Source organism: Topomyia yanbarensis, chromosome 2, assembly GCF_030247195.1.
Source record: "Topomyia yanbarensis strain Yona2022 chromosome 2, ASM3024719v1, whole genome shotgun sequence".
NCBI lineage: Eukaryota > Metazoa > Arthropoda > Insecta > Diptera > Culicidae > Topomyia > Topomyia yanbarensis.
Window position 1 is genome coordinate 303,593,199 of NC_080671.1, and position 24,874 is coordinate 303,618,072.

The 24,874-nt window shown below is 37.3% G+C and overlaps 1 protein-coding gene across 3 annotated transcripts in view; it reads left to right on the plus strand.

Annotated features, from left to right (window-relative positions):
• LOC131683423 (potassium voltage-gated channel protein eag) overlaps positions 1 to 24,874 on the plus strand; it is a 117,757-nt gene that overhangs the window by 14,487 nt on the left and 78,396 nt on the right. For all 3 annotated transcript variants that reach the window (XM_058965402.1, XM_058965400.1, XM_058965401.1), the window contains exon 2: positions 9,838 to 10,267. In XM_058965402.1, the coding sequence (XP_058821385.1) occupies positions 10,189 to 10,267 (79 nt within the window). In that variant the 5' untranslated portion in view covers positions 9,838 to 10,188. The remainder of the gene's footprint in view (positions 1 to 9,837; positions 10,268 to 24,874) is intronic.

The window sequence follows — 24,874 nt, forward strand, 5'->3', positions numbered from 1 at the left end:
GCATGTATGGGGCATTAGACTAATGTGCAGCCGTGGCTGGGCGAAAGTGCAATTTCATGTGTAAAGGATAAGGACGAAGAAGTTTTGCATAAGCAACCTATATCAAGGTGTGATTTAAAGACAGCAGAATCATGAAAGTATACGAGCCCCACCTTGAACGATTCAACTTGAAACCGTAGTACGCTAGTCTGAGTGTGTATTTGGGTCTGCAAGGAATCTAGAAAGGCTTCCGCCCGAGGCCATGGGGAAGGACGGTACGTTCCGTGTCGCCATTTGTGAACAACGATTTGCTCGTGATAAGACATAATCAAAGTTGCGCTTTTGTGCGACACCGGCGATTGACTAATAATTAAACTGTCTCTATGCCATCTACGTGCTAAAGAGACACTCGTGTGTAAATTGAATGCATAATATCCTCGCGGTGAAAGTGGAATCGAAAATTGACGACTACATTTGCCTTTAAAAAATCTAGACGTGTGTTTGAATAATTAAGCAACATCAGCACAAACATTATTGACACGTGGATTTTCTGTGCTCCGTGGTTTTTGTGGTGACAACTGACTAATATTTCTGCAGTATCCTTTGAATGTTTCACCTTCTTACGACATAATACAAATTTATGATAATCTCTGAAGTGACTGATAGGGTTCGTCGCGGTGCGAATGTGGGCGGTAAATGAATAGTCCGCACCCAAGAGGGTGACATGACATCACATTATCGTAGTCAACATAAGAGCATTGATTGTAACGAAATTTGTTCTAAATACGAACGAGGAGCACTTTTGTTTGCATCAAATCAAAGAAAGTGTGCATTGTTTTCTATTGTTTACTGCAACAGCTGTTTGTTAATGACATTTCAACCGATTTTGACGTTATCAAACTGACCCCAATCGATCGGTGGAAAATCGATGTAACCTAATGTCAAACTCTGTATGTAGAGATAGGGACGTCAGTTACCTGTCCGCACCTCAACCGTCAAAATTGTTGCCGGTCTATTATACAGTCTCTGGCCATAATATTATATTTTAACCACGAAATGGAACTATTACATTATTTCTCATAATAACTTAGATATTTTTTACTCATGGAAATATTGTCTGTAGTTGTTTGAAGATATCTTTATTTATTTCGTCTTTTGCATGTACCGTACAGATTACTCTTAATACTATTGTTAATGTCAATGTTAAATTTTTTTTAAGAAGGTTATAAACTTAAGGTACAATATCTGTCCACCAGATTATTCTGGTCATAAGCTGTACGGTGTCTAGGAATTCACAGAAGCGGACGATTCCTTATACCACTAGGAGGAACAAAAAAATTAATCCTTGAAACTTGAACTTGAACATTCTTTGCAAGAAATGATGATGATGATGGTGGTCCCAGCTCATACCACCACAAAGGTGTGAGCTGAACGATTTATCTAGAAGATAATTAATATTTTAAATCATGACAAGACCAGTTAACAAAAAAACGGACTGGTTCAATTTGCAGACATAGCCTTTCCTTCAAAAGAACGTAACCAGATATATTTCGAATGTTTCATCAACAACCAGGGTCCATCAAGAAAATTTCCATTCCGGGAAGATACTTGATAGAATCGGGAATTGAACCCAATAGCTTCCATTTCTGATAATTCTTTGTAAGACTCCTCCCGCCTGACCAAGACATCGGTACTACCTGCTAAGGTGAGAAGTGACGAGCCTAGTGGCAGTGCAGAGTCTAATCGAGGTATATCATCCACAGCAGGCCCCTTTATTGAAAGTTGCGTACCACTAACCCAAAGCAATCCAGGGATATTCCTTTCCGGGAATACCCTGGATTGATCAGGAATTGAACCGGATATCTAGTTTTATCAGAAGAAGTCACCAAGCCCTCCACTCAACGAACCAACTCCGTTATTGCCGCTATGGCAGCAATAACCGAGATTAGCTCTATTGTCGAGCAAAGCCAGCAAAGCAACTCCATCATAAAATCAGACCCTGATCACAACAAAAGTCTAAAAGCTTCGATTCAACCCGATGAGCTCTTAGTACTGGTCACCATGTTCGATTTCAAGTTAGTCTGTATCTGTTTATCGCGCACGTGGCTCAGACTTCTGTAGACATCTCATTATTTTTAAAAACTATAATAAACAATTAACAAAAGTGCGACAAACAAAAGTGAAAGTGCGACAGAACTTCAACGTTGGCAAATCTAGCAACATGCATCTGTTATTATGCGGCAAAAGACGGATAGGGTTGTTCCAAAGGCAGTTTTGTGAGAGAAAATCGTACAAAGCTTATTTGAACACACTTCAACCGACTACTTTGGATGGCGTTGTATGTCTCCCACACTTGAACAGCAAACTCCAGGGTGCTCCGGACCAATATATGGATATCAGCGTGTAGAAGTTCACACACTCAGCTGTGTTCTTTTTCATAAAGCCCAATGTAGCAAAAGCTTTCGTCGTTGTTGCAGTGATGTAGTTGTCGAAGCAAAATTTTCCGTCGAATAACTATTCCAAATCTCGGTTAGCATCCACCCTCTCGATGACACAGGCTTGCAACGATTTAGAGCACCCGAAACTTATCACCTTACATTTATCGACGTTGATCTGCATGCCATTCAGCAAGCACCATTCCTATATATTGGCTAGATCTTTTTGAAGCACAGCATAGTCAAGTTCTGAGGCAACGAGACATTTTCAGATCATCAGCGCAGTGTAGTTTTTCAGACTATCAAGGGAGTGCAGAGATCGTTGTTGAATAAGAGAATGATAAGTGGATAAGATTGCTTGAGGGACACCGGTTGCCGTTTCGAACGCGCTTGAACGTGTGGTACACATTTCGTAGAGCTCGGCAATTTTTATCGCACAGCCGAGTAATCAGTGAATATTTATACTGATATCTCGAAAAAGTGTCATTAGTTTGCTGATTTTCAGCGAAATATTTCCCGGGTCTCAGCAAACAATTGTCGGTTTTACTGAGATCTCAACGAAAAATGAGTTTGCCGAGTGCTCGGATGTTCAAATATCGGCAAAAGTTGCAAAAATTGCTGAGATTCGGTAGAAAAAATTAAGTGTGTACCAGTTCTTTCGAAACGGATCGCTAAAAGAAGTAAGAATGCAGCCTTGTCGCTGCAGTTTCAAAACAGCAATGTCGTGTGGCGCCTTCTCGAATACTTTCGCGAAATCAAAATACATTACGTCTACGCTTCTCGGCAGCTGGAACTAGAAAACTTGTGCACTTCATCACGTTCGAAGTGACGGAACGTTTTTTTTTTTTGGTGACATTGGTCAATTATGTTGGAAGATGCAGCGTACATCGCATTGTAGATAAACTTTTCCGGAGTTTTAGTAAAACCAGCCCGGGACAACTTGCCAGCTCCCATATATTGACCTCTTAAGCAAATTTTGTGGTGTATGGGTAATGTCAGGGCAGCTCGAATGTAGCAACAATTAAAAAAGGCACATTTCATTTATTGTTTTCCATAGCTGCATAAAAATAAATGATTTAAACACCTCTATCCCCAAAATTATTTAAACACTTCTATCCCCAAATTTGTATTTTTTTAGATAGACATTTTGAATCTAAAAAAGCAAAAATAAAACGAATCGATTTTGAAGAAAAGCAGAAGTTAACTTTCACATTCGAGTCACTTATATTGGCTCGAGTTTGAGAGTCATCCTCTAGTATTTTCGAAAATTTTCGTGATCAAACCAATATACCCCAGACATCAAATTCTCCGGCAGAAACCGTTCAGTTCGGTTTCTGTTAGAGCGGAACCGAGTAAAACACGAGAAGAATTGTAATGGGAGCCATACCAGAACCATCGCAATATCTTCCGGCCATAATTATTTGAATAGTCGAACAAAGCTCTGGCAGAAGTGGAGCAAAACTACACATTCCTGGCAGAATTCTTGATAAAAACGAGCATTACCGGTTTGCCACCAGAATTCGTGAAAAAATACTAGAATTCTGGACGTTTTTAATTCATTTAAAACAGGTTGTCATTCACGAATTGTTAAGGTTGTCAGATACTTTCATTAGCTAAAATGTTGTTTATTAACATTTCTCGAGAAAAAACGCATCAAAGATTTACCTATTACACACTTCACTCATTTTTAGGAAGGAATAGTAATATGACCCTGTACTAAGCGATCGGATTCAATTAGCCCTAAACTTCATCATGACCTGGTATATCAAAGAGGGACTCAACGTGAACCCTGCAAAAACGGTCATTGTGCCATTTTCCAATAGGAAAAAACTGAAGTTGGTTCCCCCCAATCTCAGTGGAACTACAATCAACTACGCAGAAGAAGTGAAACACCTAGGTGTTATCCTAGACAAAAAACTGAATTGGAACTCGCACCGCACATACGCCGTTAATAACGCAACAACAGCACTGTGGGAGTGCAGTAAACTCCTCAGGAAAATTTGGGATCTCAAACCGAGATTGGCTTACCGGTCCTACACGACCATCGCCAGACCACGATTAACTTATTCCTCCATTGTGTGATGACCCAACGTCAAGCAAAAGACCGCACAAGCTAAACTAACTACCCGATCAGAATAAAATAACAAGATTGTAACAGAACACAATTTTTGTAACATATTGTGTTATAAATTAGGTCTCGTTAGTTGTTAAAATAACATAAATTTATAACAAGTAACAAATATTTCTGTTATGTGTTTCTGATTGGGTACAGTTCAGAGGCTAGCACGCCTCTCTATCACAGGCGATATGAAATCAACACACACTACAGCTATGGAAGCCATGCCTCATGTACCTTCTTTGCACAAACATGTTATGAGGGAGGCGTGCTACAATATAAACCACTATTTTATAGGGATTTGAATGGTCACCTTAGTATAACAAAGGAACTCAAACTAAACCCTGTCTTGACTATAGCTCAAGATAAAATGGAGGCTAAATCGAACTTCGATATCACATAGTGGATCGTCAGATATGGGATGTAGGGTATTCCATACTGACTCAAGGTACAATATCATTCTATACGAATGGTTCTAAAATGGGTGAGCTGACTGGCTTGAGAGTCTACGGACCATGAATTAAAGAAGCCATATAAATTGGAAAGTGGCCTACAGTTTTCGATGCAGAGGTATAAGCAACACCTGCTCAGAGGTCTGTAGGAATCGAAACTACAGATATGCAAAAATCGCTGTCTTTTCTAACAGCCAAGCAGTGCTGTTGGCATTAAGGTCGTCAAAATGTGAGTGGTAGTGCATCACATCTTTACAACAACTGGGAACTCGGAATAAAGTAATTATTATGGGTACCTGGCCAATCGATGGTAACGAAGTGGTCGACAAATTAGTCAGGCGTGGTTCATCAAACATGTTTGTTGGACCAGAACCATTTCTAGGTATATCTACCTGTGCCATCAAACTAGAACTTTTGGCTTGCGCAAGAGACCAACTACTAAACGGCTGGTGCAACGTAGAAGGCACTCGACAAGCTAAGAAATTCATACATCCAGATACAAAGATAGCCATAAAACTAATGGATCTAAAACGAAAAAGTTTATTAATATCATATTTGCGGGACATTATCAAGAGCGTCACTTCCATCAGAACGCGTGTCAAACCTTAAAACAAAGAGTTTGTGGTGAGGGTCTACCTTCAGTATAGATGTCAGAGGCTCAATCAGTTCGAAAACATCAGTGTCGTTGAGGAAGGTTAAATCAAAATCCGTTCATTCACGTTGCTAAGAGAGCAGAATTGATACAAACCACCAGCGTTTCTGGGATGGCCATCTCTTGTTCCGGTATTTTGCCTTTTCAGGAAGCTAGCATCGTCATCGAAAATCCACCAAAGATGAGGAAGATTGTAATTGCCTACATCATGTATGTACATTGTCTTGTCGGTTGGCTTTTTCTTAAAATTATTTTGGACCATGCAGGAGTGAAAGTTGTACTTGTCAAGATCGCTGTTCGGTCTCAGATAAATGCAGCAAACATTGTTTCTTGACTTTTCTTCTTTGATCGTTGCTCCACGATGATCAAATCAAAATTTTTGGAAGGTCTTGGAGGACTGTACTAAAAAGTCAGTGCCAAAGTAGTTTAACCTCCATAAATCATTATGGAGTACAAGCGACAATCAGTAAAACTGATCCCAAAACATTTTAAAAATATTTAATGCATATAGTACATCCCAACCAAAATCACACGGAAGATCCGGGTTACATCAATGAGATCCAAGTCGTGTTGCAAAACACGAAATCATTGGAATGAGAATTCTGAAGATAGCTTTGAGACAGCTAATGTATTCTAGAACCAAGTATATGAATTGACCAGATCTACGGATGTACCGGAGCTTGGGAAATTTTGGGAAACAATTGAAAAAAACGTATGTTGACTCGATCCTAGTTATGCGGGGAAGCGTTTTGTTCAATATAGCCGCTCTTTAAAATCTTCAGAAAATTTCTGATTAACCCATTATTGCCCAACCTACTATATATAGTACACCCAAAATCCGACGGGTATGTTTCTATTACTTTTGGGTAAGATTCTATTGTGTTTTCGGCAACAGACCACGCAATTGCGCATTGCGGTATTAAACTCATATTCCCGCAAAGGTAGTAAACGGTGGAATGACGAATTTCGGTTGCTGTTCATGTATGCGCATCACACAATCAAACACTTTTTCAGTATGTGTCAACCTCGGCTCTGTTCGGATGTAGGATAATTCGGTCGATTGCTATGATAGTATTAGTACCGGGTCAAACCAACCGGAATCCTGGCGGATCTCTGACCAAATTCAGGCTGGAATCTGCCCCAATATTGGCAGAAACCAGCCAGAATTACGGATTTTTTACTGGGTAGGTTGGATAGTGGAATAAATAGTTTGGGCGGTTTCCGGATCCGGCCTAGCTGCCAGATCCGGACCAGTCCCCAAATCCAGACCTCCCGGATCCAGACACGTGCCCAGATCCGAACCAGCTCCCGGATCTGGACCAGTACCCGGATCCGGACCAGTACCCGGATATAGTCCATCCTCTTTCCCCTTACCAAGTCCGGACCTGAACCAGACCCAGACCTGGTGCTTAGATCCAGACAAGTGTCTGGATCCGGACCCTCGGTTCGGATACGTGGATCCAAACCATAGGTCTTGCTTCCCGTACATGACGGGAAGGACTGTTCATGTTTTATGCAGCCGCTACCTTGCTGTTAACGTCCGTGATAGAAAAGAAATTTCAATTTAACACCAGCCGAAATACTCCACCACTATTCCGAGTCGTTTTTTCTGACTGTGGTTTGAAGCTAGCCGAGTGTGAGCCGATCTTCAAATACGGAATGTGTCGTGTAGAGAACATCGAATCTCGTCTTTGTCCACATAGTGTTCACTTCACTTGATGCGCAATACAATGACAAGCGAAGTGCTACACACTTCCAGACAATCCGACGCGATAATATTTATTGAATAAGAATTGATGAAACATGAGTGCGACGCAGAGAAGATTTGAATGTGTTGGTATTGCCGTTTGAAGAATTTTTTGTTGTGACCGTTTTAGCATGAAACGTCTTGCTATTAGAGCATTTTTTTCTTATTACCGTAAAGGTATTTCTGCCGAGTTTTGGGTGTAGGTGCTAAGAATAACTCCTATTACTTAAGGAATAACGCATAACAGGCATTATTAATGAGTTAATATTGTTCATATACTCGTACAGAATACGTTTATAGAAGTTAGAGTGGTTAAACCGGTGTTTATGTTTTGTTTTCATTCAATTTTCCCTTAAGGGGTTACACATTTTTGTCATGATGAAAAAAATCGAATTTTTGTAAATTAGATATTCTCAAACTACATACGCTGAGGAAAATTTTCTCAAAATTTCATTAAGATCGGAATACTAAAACTTGAGTTACAGCGATTCATAGATCACTACCCATTGACCACTCGTAGGCGGTGCGTAGTGTTTGATACGCTAGACCGTTGACTCGCTGCTCCGACAATAAAACTCGATTATCTCGGAATTGTATTTTGTTGAAAAGTTCATTCGCGGCGACCACGATATCTCAGGAATTAATTAATCGATCAATCTGAAATTTTCACTGATTGTTCCTTATTATATCAGCTATTCTTAATAGGAAATTAAATTCACTGGAATGACCACACCATTTTTTCCAATCGGAAAACTCAATTTGTGCTGTGTGTGAAAAATAAGTTGGGCAATAATGGGTTAAGATTTCCCACGCATAAAAAGTTTATAACAAAGATATCGATCATTATGGAACGTTTTATTTACATACAAATGACGCTCTATGAAAGCAGTACATTTAATAAATCATCTTCGCCAAAGATATTCATTAATAATCATGAATATTCGTCTGCCACCCGTAAAACAAGCCCTCTGAATTAGCTAGTTCTGCGGGTGTTACAAATCTTCCGGAACGTCTTTACGTGACCAATAGAGTCCACCACCAGTCACAAGTACACATTTATGCCAATGATAATAATACATCCAAATAAACCTCCAAGCTCTGGCAGGGGCGGCGAAACACTTTACGCCCGAGTGGGTAGAAAGCATAGGGTGAGGGGTCCATTAATAAGGATTGTTTCCCTTTTCACAATGCACACGCTTACATTACATTCACATTAAATCACGTTCGTTTATGCAAATGAAATTGTGGTACATCGATGTTTTCAAATGTGTGTAGTGCGAGATACATGCGTTGCGCATCTAAATTTTTTAAAATGGTTCAAAATTTCGAGTGGGTAATTACCCACTCGGTTATTTTCGAGTGGGTAGTACTACCCATACTACCCACGCTTTCCGCCGGCCCTGAGCTCTGGAAATGGGTTCATGAATTGATCAGTTATATGGACGTTTCGGATCTTCCCGGAGGTTCTTGTGCTTACTTTTTAAGTTGAGAGTTCAATATTATTCTAGGTATGTTTTAAATCTATTTTAAGATTACTACAAAACTTCATTGATTGACCATATTATCTCTTGAACAGTATTATGGAAGCACCGATTCCTATTGGCCAACCGAATCAAAATAAACAACATTTACTAGAAATGGAAAACTGAGACTTTAAAAAACAATTTAGCCTCGAAGACAATTTGATTTGATTTTAAATAATTCTGAAATTGCACTTCAAATCCGGGTTAATAGGACCCGCCAGCACATTATTCATTACAAGAAGTTAACAACTAAAGAAGGTTAAACACTGGGGATACACGAATGTTATATAGGGTTACGCACTGTATGTATTAATTTTAAAAACTCTCACATGGAAGGAGGAAAACTTTCAGAATGTTAACAAAAGAATTAAAATTATTTGCAAAAAATAATGTACGCTGTTTCATCCATTTCGTATAATCTAATCCATGTGTGGTTGTGTTAGTGAGACGGTTGAGGCGCGTGTTTCCAGTACTTGCTACCTGATTAAAAGATGAAACATTATTACCAAAATATTCTATATTTAGTTGTTTATTCGTCAACTGTTCGTACAATCCCATTGGACTGTCCCTTGTAGTTACCGGAGATTATTTGCCAGAACAGCCATTTATGAATTTATTTGTCGGACTAACACCTACTTAAATTTGTTGAGAACATGTCCATTTCATTTTTGCACCTCTGTCGATGAACAGCAAAGGATGCCGTCTTCGTGACTTCTTTTCTACTTAGAATGCCATTTATCGAAACCGCCCACAAATTTTGTACACACATGTCACACTGTATGATAGAGTACAACTCGGCTGACTGAACCAACCGTAGATGAGTTAAAAATTATATATGGCTGTCAACCTATATAAAAAAGCCTTCAAATAGACCTAATAACAAACTTGTAATTTTTAAATGTTGATACATGTTTTTCTTCTATTTCATTTCAGAGTTGTTGTTTACTGTTCAAGAATAAATTAAATTGTGCGTGGAATTAAATATCGAATCAGCTTCTTTTAGTGAACGTGCATACAGTAATTAAAAGTAAAATTATTATTGGTGCTGTATTAAGCTATAAGTTGCAACAAGGAAAGTGTTGATCAGTGCTTGTGTGGAAAAAAATTAGAAAAAATATCAAAAGAAGTTATTTAGAGTGAAAGTGTTTTCATTTGCACAGATGAGTGGTAAAAATTGTGAGAATATGAATAAAAAGAGGATTACTCTAAGTCAATGGAAAATCTACGAAAGTAATAGTACATCGAATATCGCTTAAAGCTTGCAGATAAAAACTCCTATTCGAAATGCCAGGAGGGAGACGGGGCCTCGTGGCTCCTCAAAACACATTCCTGGAGAACATCATCCGCCGGTCTAATTCGCAACGTAAGTATAACTTCTACCACAGTTGCTATATCGATGCAATGACAATAGCACACTTGGTGGTTTGTGTAGCGCAAACTTTCAATTAGTGGTTCTGGGTTAGTTCGTTAGTGCGAATCTAACATATAAATGACTCAGCTGGTCTAGTATTTTCACAGCCTCGTTGCATCTTGAGTACTAAAGGGTACTACGATCAAAAATTTATTAAACAAGAATGTGTGTAAATCTGTGAAGCTTTTTATTAAAAAGTCAAATCATGTTTCTGAAGCAATCACAATTAATACAGAATAAAGAAAAATATTCACTCAAGCTTCCTTTTTAGCGAATGCGATATTTCGTTTGAATTCTTTCATCAAGTTTTTCTTTTGTCAATAGATTAGTTATGAAATTTGCTTTTAAACCTCGTCTCATCAAAATCGGGCACTAACTTAGTGACAGAACAAAGCTAGCGCTGGATTGACGCTAGCTCCAAAAACGAAAACATTATTTGTGTTTCTGACAGTGGTGGATTCATGGGGAGGGTCCCCTTGAAGCCCCCCCCCGAAATTTTTTAACTTCTTGAGAATTTTTTTTTACATTTTAACGACATTCAATTAGCTAGAGATTACTGGGTAGGGAAAGTTATGAAAATTAGAGCCATAGTACTCAAGTGAGAGCAAGGAAGTGATGTAATCAGATCGGAAAACAAGAAGTAGCGAGGGTCATTAGAACAGGCTTAATATCGTACGGGCTTCATCTTTGTCTTCTGTTAATAAGGGTCGAGCTTAAGCAGTATAGCTACGAATCTCCCGAGTTCACTAACGTGTGTTGATAATGATAGACGTGTCCATCTTTACCGTGACAACCGTTGTCACCGTGACCGTCACCGTGAGGCTCGACCCTCATTAACAGAAGACATAGATTAAGCCCGTACAATATTAAGCCTGTTCTAATGACCCTGCCACTTCTAGTTTTCCGATCTGTTTACTTCACATCCTTGCTCTCACTTGAGTACTATGGCTTTAATTTTCATAACTTTCCCTACCCAGTAATCTCTAGCTAATTGAATGTCGTTAAAATGTAAAAAAGAAAATGTGAATAACATAGTCGAAATAAAAAAGGAAAAAAAAACTTCTTGAGAAATTTTGAAATAGTTTCTATTTCAAATTCGTTCCAGATTCAAAATCATTCCAAACCAGATTCGACCACCAAAACTGATTTATAATTAATTGAAGATATTACGTATTATTTATTGAAAAATAAACATTTCAAAATCGAATTTCGGACCCCCTCCGAAATTTTTTTGGATCAGCTCCTGGCTGAGCAAACTCCTAGTCTTATGTGATGTTCCGCTTTGGAGCTAACGTAAATCTGGCACTATACCCAAAATTCGACCGTAATACTTTCACGGTAATAAGAAAAATGCTCTAATAGCAAGACGTTTAATACTAAAACGGCCGCAACATAAACTTCCCCAAACGGGAATACCAACACATTCAAATCTTTTCTGCGTCGCACTCATGTTTCATCAATTCTTATACTATAAATATTACCGCGTCGGATTGTCTGGAAGTGTGTAGCACTTCGCTTGTCATTGTATTGCGCATCAAGCGAAGCAAATACAATGTGGATAAAGACGAGTTTCGATTATCTTTACACGACGCATTTCGTATTTGAAGATCGGCTCACACTCGGCTAGCTTCAAACCACAGTCAGCAAAAACCGACTCGAAATAGTGGTGGAGTCAGTGTTGCCACAATTCAATCTGTACCAGGAATTTAAAAATCTTTTCTATCTGTATTTATTCTTCTATACAAAAATCTGTACCAGATTCTGTACCCAAATAAAAACAAGGTTGCTTTTAAAAAAATCATTTTTCTTATAATACTTAATTTTCATTCAGGGAAATCAAACCAAAATTTCCAACTTGGAATTGATTGTTTTATTTGATCTGGAACTCCGCAAGTAGTCAGCTCCAGCTCAGATTCTCGCCGCCACTTTGTTTATAACCTAAGGTCGGTGACAGAGTGGCGGCGGGAAGCTGACCTGGGGCTATTAATGACAATAGGATGCGAGAAACCTGATTGCAGCAAATCAAATGGAGCATGTCAGAATAACCGTAGACACTCCGAGAAGATTTGCTCGGTTTTCACTTCGATATCATCCCTTTGATTTGCTGGAAGCAAGTTTCGCGCATAGCGCATTCTAATGTTCAGTCGAGCTCAGTCAGTATTATCTCCATTTCAGATTCTTGCCATCACTCTGTCAGCGGGCTAATTCAACATTTACCTGCTATGTACTGGGATTCATCGCAGTGTTCAATTATTTTACACTGCTATCATGTAAAAAAAATCTGCACCAATGTGTACTTTTTTACAAAAATCTGTAATCCGTACCGTACAGAATCTGTACCAAAAACACTTAAAAAATCTGAACCTTTCTAGATAAATCTGTACTTGTGGCATCACTTTCAGTATTTCGGTCGGTGTTAAACTGAAATGTCTTTTCTATCACGGACGTCAATAGCAGGGTACACAACTACACAACTACACAAATCATGCACAGTCCTTCCTGTCATGTACGGGAAGCAAGACCTACGGTTTGGATCCACGCATCCGAACCAAGGGTCCAGATCCAAACAATTGTCTGGATCTAAGCACCAAGTCTGGGCCTGGTTCAGGTCCGGACCTGGTCAGGGATAAAGGGGTTGGGCTGGATCCAGGGACTGGTCCGGATCCGGGTACTGGTCCAGATCCGGGAGGACAAGGCTTAGGAACTGATCCGAATCCGAGAACTGGTCCGGATCGGGTACTGTGTCGGATCCGGGAGGATAGGGTTTAGGAACTTGTCCGGATCCGAGATCTGGTCCAGATCGGGCACTGTGTCGAATCCGGAAACCTACCCAGTAAAAAAATTCCGTAATTCCGGTTGGTTTCTGCCAATATTGGGACAGATCCCAGCTTGAATTTGGGCAGAAATCTGCCAGAGTTCCAGTTGGTTTGACCCGATGCTAACACTATCATAGAAATCGACCGAATTATCCCACATACGCACAGAGCTGAGGTTGACACATACTCAAACACTTTTTGAGTATGTTGAGTATGTTGTGTGATACACATACATGAACAGCAACAAAAATTCGCCATTCCACGTTTTCTACCTTTGCGGGAATATGAGTTTAATACCGCAATGCGCAATTGCGTGGTCTGTTACCGAAAAGTTAATAAAATCTTACCCAAAAGTAATAGAAACATGTCCGTCGGATTTTGGGTGTAGTTTACACCTAAAACTAGGATGTAGCACCTTTACGGTAATAAGGAAAGATTGTTCCAATAGCAAGACGGTTAATATTGAAACGGTAACAAGAAAAAATCTCTAATCCCCAATATCAATACATTCAAATCCTCTCTGTGTCGCACTCATGTGGAATATGAGATCCTTCACATTTAATCAATTCTTATACAATACATATTAATGCTTCGGATCTTCTGCTTGTCATTATATTACGCATAATGCAAAGTGAACATTATGTGGAGAAATGTTTTTCACTACACGTCACATTTTGTATTTGCAGATCGGCTCACACTCGGCCAGTTTTAAAATATAGGTACGAGAAAACCCGACTCGGAATAGTGACAGGGTATTTTATGTGGAAGTTTCATTTCTATCCGGATGTCAAGCGCAAGATAGCGAATTCACCACCAAGTCGAAGGCCTGGTTCTGGTTACGACTTGATAAGGGAAAAGGGGATGGGTTAGATCAAGGAACTGGTTCGGATCCTTCATCTGGTTATGGATTAGTTTGGCTCTGGATTCTGGGTCTGATTCTGGGCCCAAAACGGAACCAGACATCTAGAATCCAAGGCGAGGGACCAGTACAAAGCATCATATCAATTTTTAAAATTACATTTAAAATTATATAAATCCTTTATCCTATTCTATAAATACCGATTTTTAAAGTTTGAGATTGAATATCTTGAAACTTATATATGGTATAAACAATCCAAAGAAGACAATTGATGCTTCTATCTATTCTGTATCTCTCAAATATTACGATGATCGGTTGACTATGTTGTGAGTTTTCACTATGAATTTAAACAAAAGTCGTGTCATAGACGTGTATTGATGAACAAATTTGTATGACGTGTCATAATCGTGCATGGAAAATTTTCCATAGAAAAAAATTATCAATTTTTAATTTTTATTCCTATATTTGGCTTCATTTGGTCTATAAACATCTAAAATTTCAATATAACTTGAGCAAATCTCTAGATACAGTGATTTGAAGCAAAAAACTGACAATTTCTCATCATGTTTCTCGCTATATCTACGTAACCAAGTAGAATTTCAAAATTCTAAAATCGCCACTTTGTAGAGATTTTTTAGACAAGTAATGTGGCATATATAACTCAGTTTACTTCAAAATGGCGTTTGTCATAAGATAACACAACAGCGACGATATACGAACAGAGCCGAGGCTAAGTCATTTTGATGGTTGTGTATGTTAGAGTCAGGATACGTAACTTTACACGATTTGTTCTAGGTGCGCAGTCAAGTCACTAAGTTAGTGTCGGTAAAGCCAAAAATCCCAGGATTCCTGGAAAATAAATTCCCGGAACCTCTAGTGAACACAAAATGTAGCATCGATCGGATAATATGAAGCTTACTATTTTATGGTAAGTGGTATCATGTCGTACTTCGATTACTTTTGATACAGAGCGTGAACGAATGTTGCACCCAGCTTGTAAGATGCATGATAAGCTACCATACGTCTTCATTGTTTTCATGCACGTGTGTTTTATATATTCCTGTGCAATGAATTTTTAATTAAAAAAAATATCTCCGAAACGTCTGGTCAACCCATTTTTAGTTTTTGACATGGTATGTTGAATTGAATGATCTTTCAAGTAAAAATATAAAAGATTGGAGTCGTTGAAACCCATCATAGTGAAACCAAGAAAATAAATTTTAAGGGGTTATATATGATGAACTCGGTAAAAAATGGGATTTTTTTTATTGTTTTATCTTAAACTATAGGTTCTTGAGAATGTTATCGTATTTATTATAGAAAACTAAACAGTAGAAGTTTAGTTATTGTAGTTGGGTATGGTTGAAACTTTAAACTTTTTTACAAAAACATGGTTGCGATGACTAGGATCGTAGAAAACTTTTTCAAGCAATTTTTTTTTTTAATGTTCATAATTTATGTGCCGTATCCTTGAACGATTGCAATTCTTGCTAATGATCAAAAATCATTTGTTCAAATTACATTTCCGACCATCCCGAAAAAAATGGTATAGAGAAAGACGCGGTTAAAGTTTGAAGTACGCTCGTGGTATACATAAGAGGCGCTGTGGCAGAATTGAATATTTGGCGTACTGAAGCTTCGAATTGTTTTACTCATGGCTTGCGCTCTCTGTTCGGCGGCACTATGGAGAATTGAGAATGGAACAGATGCATGAACCAGTAGCTGTACCAAGAATACAAACATGCTGACATCAGAAGGCTGAATGCACTCGCTATCTCTGTTGAAGCATCGAAGTTACGCGGGCGTACAAGAAGATTTGATACTCATGTTTCAAATGTGCATAAAAATAAATGTATAATTACACAATGATTTTGACTTGTCGGTGCTGGTAAAAATTTGTTTCTTAGTTGGACCCAATCAAAAATTACTTCCTTCACCTACCAGCTACCATAATTTATTTATTTCAAATTTGTAGCCAATTCAAAAAGAAGTAAAAAATCGACTGCGAAGAAAACATATTTTAAGGTCGATGTTTAAGACAACGGACGGTGGCACATTGAAAATTCTTTTTTGTTATTTCCAAGAAAATCAGTTTTAAAGGAGTTTGTCCTTTACAAATCTATGCGGTGTAAAAATGCTCAGGATTAGATTAGAAAGCAACACTAACTTCTGAGTTACGTATCAAGTAATTCATCTGGATTTTTTTTGGAGATGTAAAGATAGATTATTGCCATAGCATATATTTTGGAAACTCTGTTTTTAACTGGAGGACGAACAAGAATGGTTTCTGAACGAACAATGTGAATGCAAATTTACACCAGCTATCTTTACAACGAATAGAATTTTTTAATAGACTTCACAGTATTAGAGATAATGCCATTAAAATGTTTAAGATTTTCAAGGATAATGTGGTTTGAATTGTACAGAAATCGTCACATTTCACATGCTCAAAGAACTAAAAATATGATATTTCTTCCATTGAAATATTATTTTGAGAAGATTTTCGATACTACCCAGATGCTTCTTAGCCAAGTTGTTTCGAATGCTATTTTAACCAGCAAACAAGCAAGCTTAAATTGTGGCTTCAAGAAGCATTGCTCGTCAGACCCAACCCCTCTTTTTGTTGTTTTATCAGTAAGAGAATTGAAACCCCAAAAACGCTCGATCATTTGCATTTCAAATTACAAGTCCGTTGAAACTAGAGAACCGTAACTAACCGGGCCTCTGAGACCCCTTACCTTTTTTTTAAGGGTTAAAATCGCTCTAGAAAAAATATTCGGCTACATTGCTACTATACCTTGAAAATGTTTTTCTCTTTTTTTCTGTGTTTGGTCTACGGAATTAAAGCCGCTACAATATGACATAGCTCCTTCGTTTCCATTTTATTTTCCTCGGTGTTGATAATATTCCCTTGGTGTTTCAACTTAAGGCCGTATTACTTATTATTGGTTTTCAAGATACTGGAGCGACCACTTTGTTTTAGAATTCACCAATTGCTTTTTGGTCGCGGATTACTAGCTAAAATATTTATTATAAGTGAAATCGTCAATGTTTCGCAAGAATATCCCTTCATCTTTAGAGCAAATGGTAAATTAGTTACCATATTTATATAATAAAAACATGATTCAACTTTCCATTGTCAAGTAGGTTAAATGCTCTACACTTCCAAGCACGCGGCAACATCTAATTTATACATCCAATTGAAGTCAAAAAATGTTTTTGTATTTTCAAATTTACACAATAACATGGATATTAGCCGTGACAGTTATCGTGAATGCGAAGTGAGCAAAAGGAGCTGGTGGCTAGCGCACGAGAAGGTATAAGGATATTTTTCTTCAGTTCGATTATATGATCTAGCACTTTTGCGTTAGCTTAAGCGTTAAATCATATAATCGTTAGCGTTCGGCTCCGGCAGCAAGAAATGTGCTGAGAAATTCTATGATTTTTGCTTAAAAAGGCTGTGTCTGTGGATTGGCACAAGTTATCTTGGTGTATTAGATGTTTTTCTATGTAAAACTGTCTGAGAAACACAATGACATAATCATTTTCAAAATAAAAATTCAAGAATAGTGAGAAAAATGCAGTTTATGTTTTAAACTGGAAATATAGCGTATTTGGCAACACTGTAACCAAAAATTATTTTTTCTATATTCCCTGACTCATTTCCATCAAAAAGGATCTAACCGATTGTTTATAGACCAAATGAAGCCAACGATATGAATAAAAGTTAATAATTGATGATTTTTTTCTATGGAAAATTTTCCATGCACGGTCATTACACGCCATATAAATTTTGTCATCAATACACACCTATGACACGTGTAAGTGCGACTTTTGTTTACATTTTTAGTAAAAATTATATTCAATTACAAACTTTAAAAATCGTTTTGCTCGAAATGTGCAAAATGGCGCTTGTCATAAGATAGCACGACAGCGACGATTTGTTGAGGGAATTGTAAATCCAACGAAACGCCTTCGTTGAGCACAAATTGAAGTGCGAGATTCAAGTTTTCTAGAATTCAGAAAAGGCTTATATAGCGTGTTTAATAACTGTTTATATATTAGACGTGAGAACTTCAATAAGGAAGCAGGCGTGAGGCTGATTGCGGCTAAATGGCCAGTTGCTCTTCTCCATCGATGAACCCGACTGAAACTAGAACTCTGTACCACCCGAGAAGCAATGAAATTATGTGCGAAAGTTACTAAGGCTCTTGGAATGACCACAGTTAATGCTTATTTTTGGTCTAATTCTACATTCGTACTACATTAAATACAATCTCCGCCAAACACATGGAAACCTTTTATAGTGAATCGCGTGTCTAAAATTCAAACACTCGCTTTCGAACACAACTGGAACCACATGGCGGGAATGGAGAACTCAGGTGATTTTTTTTTATTTCAAGGGGTATGAACGCAGAGCAGTTTTTAAAAAGCAACCTGCAGCAAGGAGGCCCAGAATGAATTAGTAAAACAACAGAAGGATGGCCAATAAGTGGAGGAATCAGTGATAGTTCGACTTCAAAGTGAAATGCTCAGTAATGAGAATTTTAATTTTCAAATGCCAACTTTCAGTTGAATCTACCGCAACTAAGATTAAAAATTCAAAGCCTCCTTGAGGGCGCTACATTAGACTGCCCAGAAAAATAATGAATTTTTGAAAACTCAATCAAAAATTCATTATTTTTCTCACAAAAATGAGAGCTAGTGGCTTTTCTCCATGTAAATTGTCGAAAAATTTCATACAAACTTCAGGCACGTCGGTCCGGTAGCTAGACTTGTCCGATTTGCTTCAAATTTGGAACAAGTACTCCTGGTGGGACTAGAAATCGACTCAGGGGTGCGCCGATAGGGGTTATTTTTGCCTTTCTCATATAGTTTTCCTGTCACTCTAGTGCTACATGTTTCGTCTCTTATAGGGGAGAGAGGGTAACAATGAAACACATTTTTTCTACAATTTAATTTTGATGATAATACATGTTATTTGTGTAATCAAAAGTGATACATAGTGCCACTATGTTGTTAACTAATACATATATTTTTTCCAGCTGGTAAAATTCACGGGAAATAACATTTTTTGGATAATAAACAGTTGGTGGTAAAATGTATCAGTGTGCCCCATGGGTAGGAACTATGAAACACGATGTCGTCTATAGTGAAATATTCTACTTATAAATTTTATTCTTTTGTTTTGACGAAGAATGATCCTAACGCTTTGAATTAAAGTTATATTGAGGCGAAAATCGTTTGTTTACGAAAGAATCCACTATATCATCGCGTAACATCGAACCACCATATATGCATATTAGCTGCAATCCTGAAATAAGAGACAATTTCTACAAAATTTGCCAAATTTACTAATTTTGCACTATATGAGTAGTATTTACTGTGGAAAATCGGAACCCATTGACATTTTGAGACAGACCACAAAAACAAACAAAAATCACTGTTCCCCATACGCCATCGTTTCACAGTTACCCAATGGGTCTATTCATGAAAATTGTGAAATCACACAGAACCATGAGTAGTTACCAAAAAACTTTGTTCGCGGCAAATGTTGAGCATAAAATTTGCTATAAATAGCAATAGACTAAACATTTATTCAATGAATGGTAATTCATAAAGATGGAATAATGTTTATCATTGCAAATTTACTCTGGCTATCACAAAACAAACAAATATCCATTAAAAGAGATAGAGTTATCAGATCTCTTCCAAAATATAGCAACACGTGTAAAGAAATAGAAATTGTGAAATATGAGGGAATTAGACGATTCCGATCATGCATTGTGATTTTATTGCGAATGTTTCATAGTTCCTGCTGATCCACTGTTACCCTCTCTCCCCTAAGCCTGCCATCCATTTACTAAACCCGTTTCTCAATGAAGATGGCATCGTGAGAGTGGGTGGACATACCGGCTTGAACCTTCGATCGAACCGATCACAAATCTTGATAGCTTCTAATTTGCTTAGTTTTTCAACAGCAATAGTCTTTTTAAAGACTACCTATATTTTCTCGACAGTCCGTCTTTCTCAAGACTACTTACTTTTTCTACTCAATCAGTCTTTTTCGAGACTAAAACATTTTTCAAGAATAATTCAGCCTAAAGAAATACTTAATTCTTCCAACATGTCTGGGCCCTCCCAGAAAGGCCCTATGCCAAATATTAAAAATAACGGGAAAAGGTAGCTTCTCCATACTAACATTCAATTGATTGCAGCAACACATTCGATGTTTTATCCGAATGTGAAGCTGGCGAAATTTGTAAATTTCCTCGCATTGTGCATAATTCCAATGAGAAGAAAAAGCAATCACCTCCACCAATAACCTTTCGAACTGATCTTTTGACGTTCCTTCCGGACGTCCTGCTATGAAATGTATCTATCAGGATCAGAGTTAAAAATACACAAATTCATTGAATGAAAATTGCTGAAAAACCTGAACACGTCAAACGAACAAACCGCCCATTCATCCATGCAGATGTTCACTCAGCTCCGATTATTACACGAAGTGACCGTGCAACAACGAATCAAGCTCATCAAAGTAGGCCCTGGCACAATGTAAGCGATGATGATTGTTGTTTCATATGCTTTATCGGCATTTGAAAACATTTTCCTATATAATTAGTGTAATGAATATATTGTACGATATTCAACTGAATGAATAAGATGGATAGTTGAATGAATATTTTTTCTATTCACCGCGAGTCGCAACAAGTTCATTTTCAGCCGTCAAAAAAGAGCTTCGATTATTTTTAACTCTGATCAGGATCTACAAAAAGAAATCAAGCATAGAATCACACTATTAAGAAATGAAAATTAAATCTCTTAAGAAATGAAGATTACATCAAATCTCGACGTTTCATGCATTTTAAAGACATATGGCATCAAAAATGCAAATTCGATTTTGAAATTTTCCTTTACTCCCCCTTTGAGAATTTTTCAACTGAGTTTATATGAGAATTTGCTGTGTGGCCGCACTCTTCAAACCGTAACTCCGGAACCGGAAGTCCAATCAATAAAAATGGGGGTCGATGGGAAGTTTGTACCTTTCATTTGACACTAAGTTTGTGAAAATCGGTGCAGCCATCTCTAAGAAACAGAGGTGAAATTTTTTTCCAATACACACATACACACATAAGCGAGAGGTAGTTCCTGGGGGGAACGATGGCGGAGCCCAATGGAGTTTAGTCGGTATTAATGGCAGCGTCACCATTCGAACCCGACACGCCCCCAGTACATCCCGTGTGGTAGCTTGGACACCTACCAATAGCACGTGTACGTTAGGACTTAAACGTCTTCTCCATTGTAAAAAAACACATACATACACACACAGACATTGTCCGATCTCGCTTTTTTAATATCATAGAAAACTCATTTTCGGCCGAATGCATTAGGCGCATTTATTTTTCGTTACTTTTGCATTATATTAGAACATAGAAAACAAGTAAAAATGGGTCGTAAACAAGAATAAAGATCTCGTATATTCAATATTTTGAAAAATATTATATACCTAACCATCCTGCATTTCGTTCGATGATTGAAGTTTTGTGATGTTAAAGAATAAAACCACGATAAAATTTTAATCAATGGAGAAAAGCCAAGCTAGAACTGAAAGCTGTAACATGGAAAGCAGAAGACTTGTAATAAAACGATTACTCCTATGGTGGTTTGCATATCAAGTTATACTGATAGCAATACTATTGGGCCAACTTGTCGTAACACTGGTTTATAGTGGCCTGTAGAAAGGCGTTAAACCCATGAGGTATGCAAGGAAGGTTTTAAACATTAGTTGTAATGAACGCTATACAACTTCAATATAACCAAAATTGTTACTTGGGCGTACAGATTGCAGCCACTTTGAATAAAAACAAACAAAAACAAATTGAAAATTTGTTCAACTAATTTCTCGCTTATTTCAAGTAACATTTGAGCCTACAGTGACATTGGGTGAAAATGAGTCTACAAATACTTTGGTTGCGCCTTTTTATAAATATTGACCAAAACTCTGAAAAATTATTTTTTGATAAAATTGTAATATGCGATTAAAATGCAAGAATAACAGAGAATCTGAGTGGTAGAACTGTGTGCTTCACAGTCAAAATACAGTTCATTGTAACTTTCTTGCCTAAAAACACAATCACAAGATCAATTATTCTCCTTTTGGAATTAGGCAGATGATAAATATTTTCCTTTTAGAAGACATGGCATTTTGCGATGATAAATATTGTTCAGTATCTGTTATGCAACATTTTTATTAGAAATTAATTTCAATATGTTTTTGTAAATATTCATATAAACGATGTAGGGTAAATTGCACATCTGTTGTTTTATAAATTTGAAGATTTTGCACATTATACGAGCAATATGCGCTTTTTCCGTAACACAATTGTATACCAAACAAATTACATAAACACTACGATAAATTGCACAATCACGCAAATGAGCGACAAAGTGTATTAATTGCGATTCGTTGACGTTCAAGCGTTTAAGGGGTTATATATGTTGAGATGCGGGAAAAAAGGGAAAAGTTTGAATTTTTATAAAGGTATGTAGCCATATTGTTATGAAATACTTGATATACGTTTAGCGTAGTACAATGTCCAATTTGCCAAATTCACTTTAGAAAATAAAAAAATATTAATAATTGTCGAAGCTATAGCAATTTCCGCAAAACGCTTTTTTTTTTCAAAGAGGTTTGCCGTGACTACGATTCCAGTCCAACAGCTCAACAGAAACCATCAAACTAAAAAAAATTATTAGTATATGTACCTGTGGTGTCCTTGAACGATCGTTTAAAAAAAATTCTTCTTTTTGGAAACGGGGATGATTTTTCCAAAAAAATCACCATTTTCACCTGAAAAAACTATTAAAAAGTTCATAACAATAATATGAAAATTTTGACGAAAAAATGGAATCGTTCAAGGACACAGCAGTTAAATTACGAACAAGGCAAAAAAAAGTTTTGAGATCGGTTGAAAACTTTTCCGGCAATCGTAGTCACCGCAAAGACGCTTTTGGGAAACATAATTTCGGAGATAATCGCGTTTAAAGTTTCAAGTATAAGCAACACCTCCATAAGGGAGCAAGATGAAAAACGCTATAACTTTGCGTCCACTGCTCCGATCTGTATAAAAATTTGAAGTAACATTCTTAAGAACCTGAGCTTTACGATAGAAGAATAAAAAATTCGATTTTTTGGCCGACCTCAACATATATAACCCCTTAATTGTTACAGACGCTCACCCAAAGTTATTTGCACCTTAAAACCCTCTTTGCGCACAACTTATAGCTAAACTAGTTATGGAATTTTCGTTTCGACTTCATCGCATCAGAATCCGACACTAACTTAGTGACATGACTAACCTAGCGCCGGATTAGCAACCAAGTTTCCATTTCATTGATTCTCATCAGCTTAATCAGAACTCCTTTTCTTGCGGGACATCACGTAGGACTAGGAGTTTGCTCGGAAACACAAATAGTGTTTTCTTTTTTTCTGGAGTTAGCGACAATCTGGTGTTAGCTTAGTCCTGTCACTAAGTTAGTGTCGGATTCTGATGAGACGAAGTCGAAATGCAAATTTCATAACTAGTTTAGAATCAGTTGTTATCCAAATGAATAGCGTCTATCAAAGTCCAAAAGTTTTTCTAAGATATTTTTATGTTAAATAGTTTTTGAAGGAAATTAAAGTTTCAATGCAATATATGCCTTTACTGACTGCATTATTCATTTACAATAAAAAATTCTTATTTTTAGTAAAACAGGAAAAGAAATAGTGCACGCGCAGTTCTCTTGTATTTTTAAGTCTGTAATTTCAACGGATTTTTGACATCTCTTGATATTTATCGATTCGGCTTGCCTAAACAAAATGATACATACATGTTTCAAGTATGTCTTTAACTGTATAATCAATATCAAAAAAATTCAAAATATTTGAGTGGCTATATGCCCCCTTGCCAACCCTCCGTGCACACGCCAATGAGGTTAACATATTTTGCCTGCTCGAAAACGTTGATCCAACCTTGTGTTTAGGCTTGAGAATTGGAATACAACTTCCGTCTATGCACCCGATTTCATTTTTGAATTGCTGTGGAAAAAAATGTACAATAATATATTACATACCAGTTGTCGCTCCTATACTTATTCGTTTTCGGGAAATTTTAGGCTTGCTCGAAATGTCATGAAAACAATTCGATAAATTATCGAGGTATTTTAAAAAAGTCGACTTTGTCATTTTAAAAAACTTCCAACCTCTAAGAATATTTGTTCACTGTTTGTTCAAAACTGTAGAATTGGTGTCCAGTATCTATGTTGTAGGTAAAAAAAGCTACGTATAAGTTTTTACCATAGGAAAGCAAGAACTTGACGAGCAGCTGACACCTCTTGTCTGCTTCGGCCAGAATTGCTTTTAAAAAACCTCGTTGTTTCACAACGGTTGATTATGCACCCCCTCTTGTAAGTTGGAAATTAGCCTGAAACTACAAAACAAAAAAATGATAGCTAAATGTCAATAAAGTATGTCTATAAGAACGGCTTACATAGACTAGGCTAGCTCGCTAGAGTGTAAACATTTGACGAGAGCGCGTCATAAAAATCGTCGGCGAAAACAATTACCGTAAACCGGGGTGACATTGATCACTTTTCGAAGTAATCATTACATATTTTTAGACGCAATACATTTTTTTCAAGTTTAATATTTTTAAACCATGTACTGATGTATGGAGAACAAGATTGGATGGTGTTACCTAAAATTGTCCGCTTACAGCTATTTTTTCAAAAATGATTTCAAGTTGAAGTCCGTTTTCGTATTCCGGGGTGACTTTGATAACCTGCATGTTCACCCACATTAAGTTATCGTTGTCAATGTTTTTCATTGAAATGTTTGTT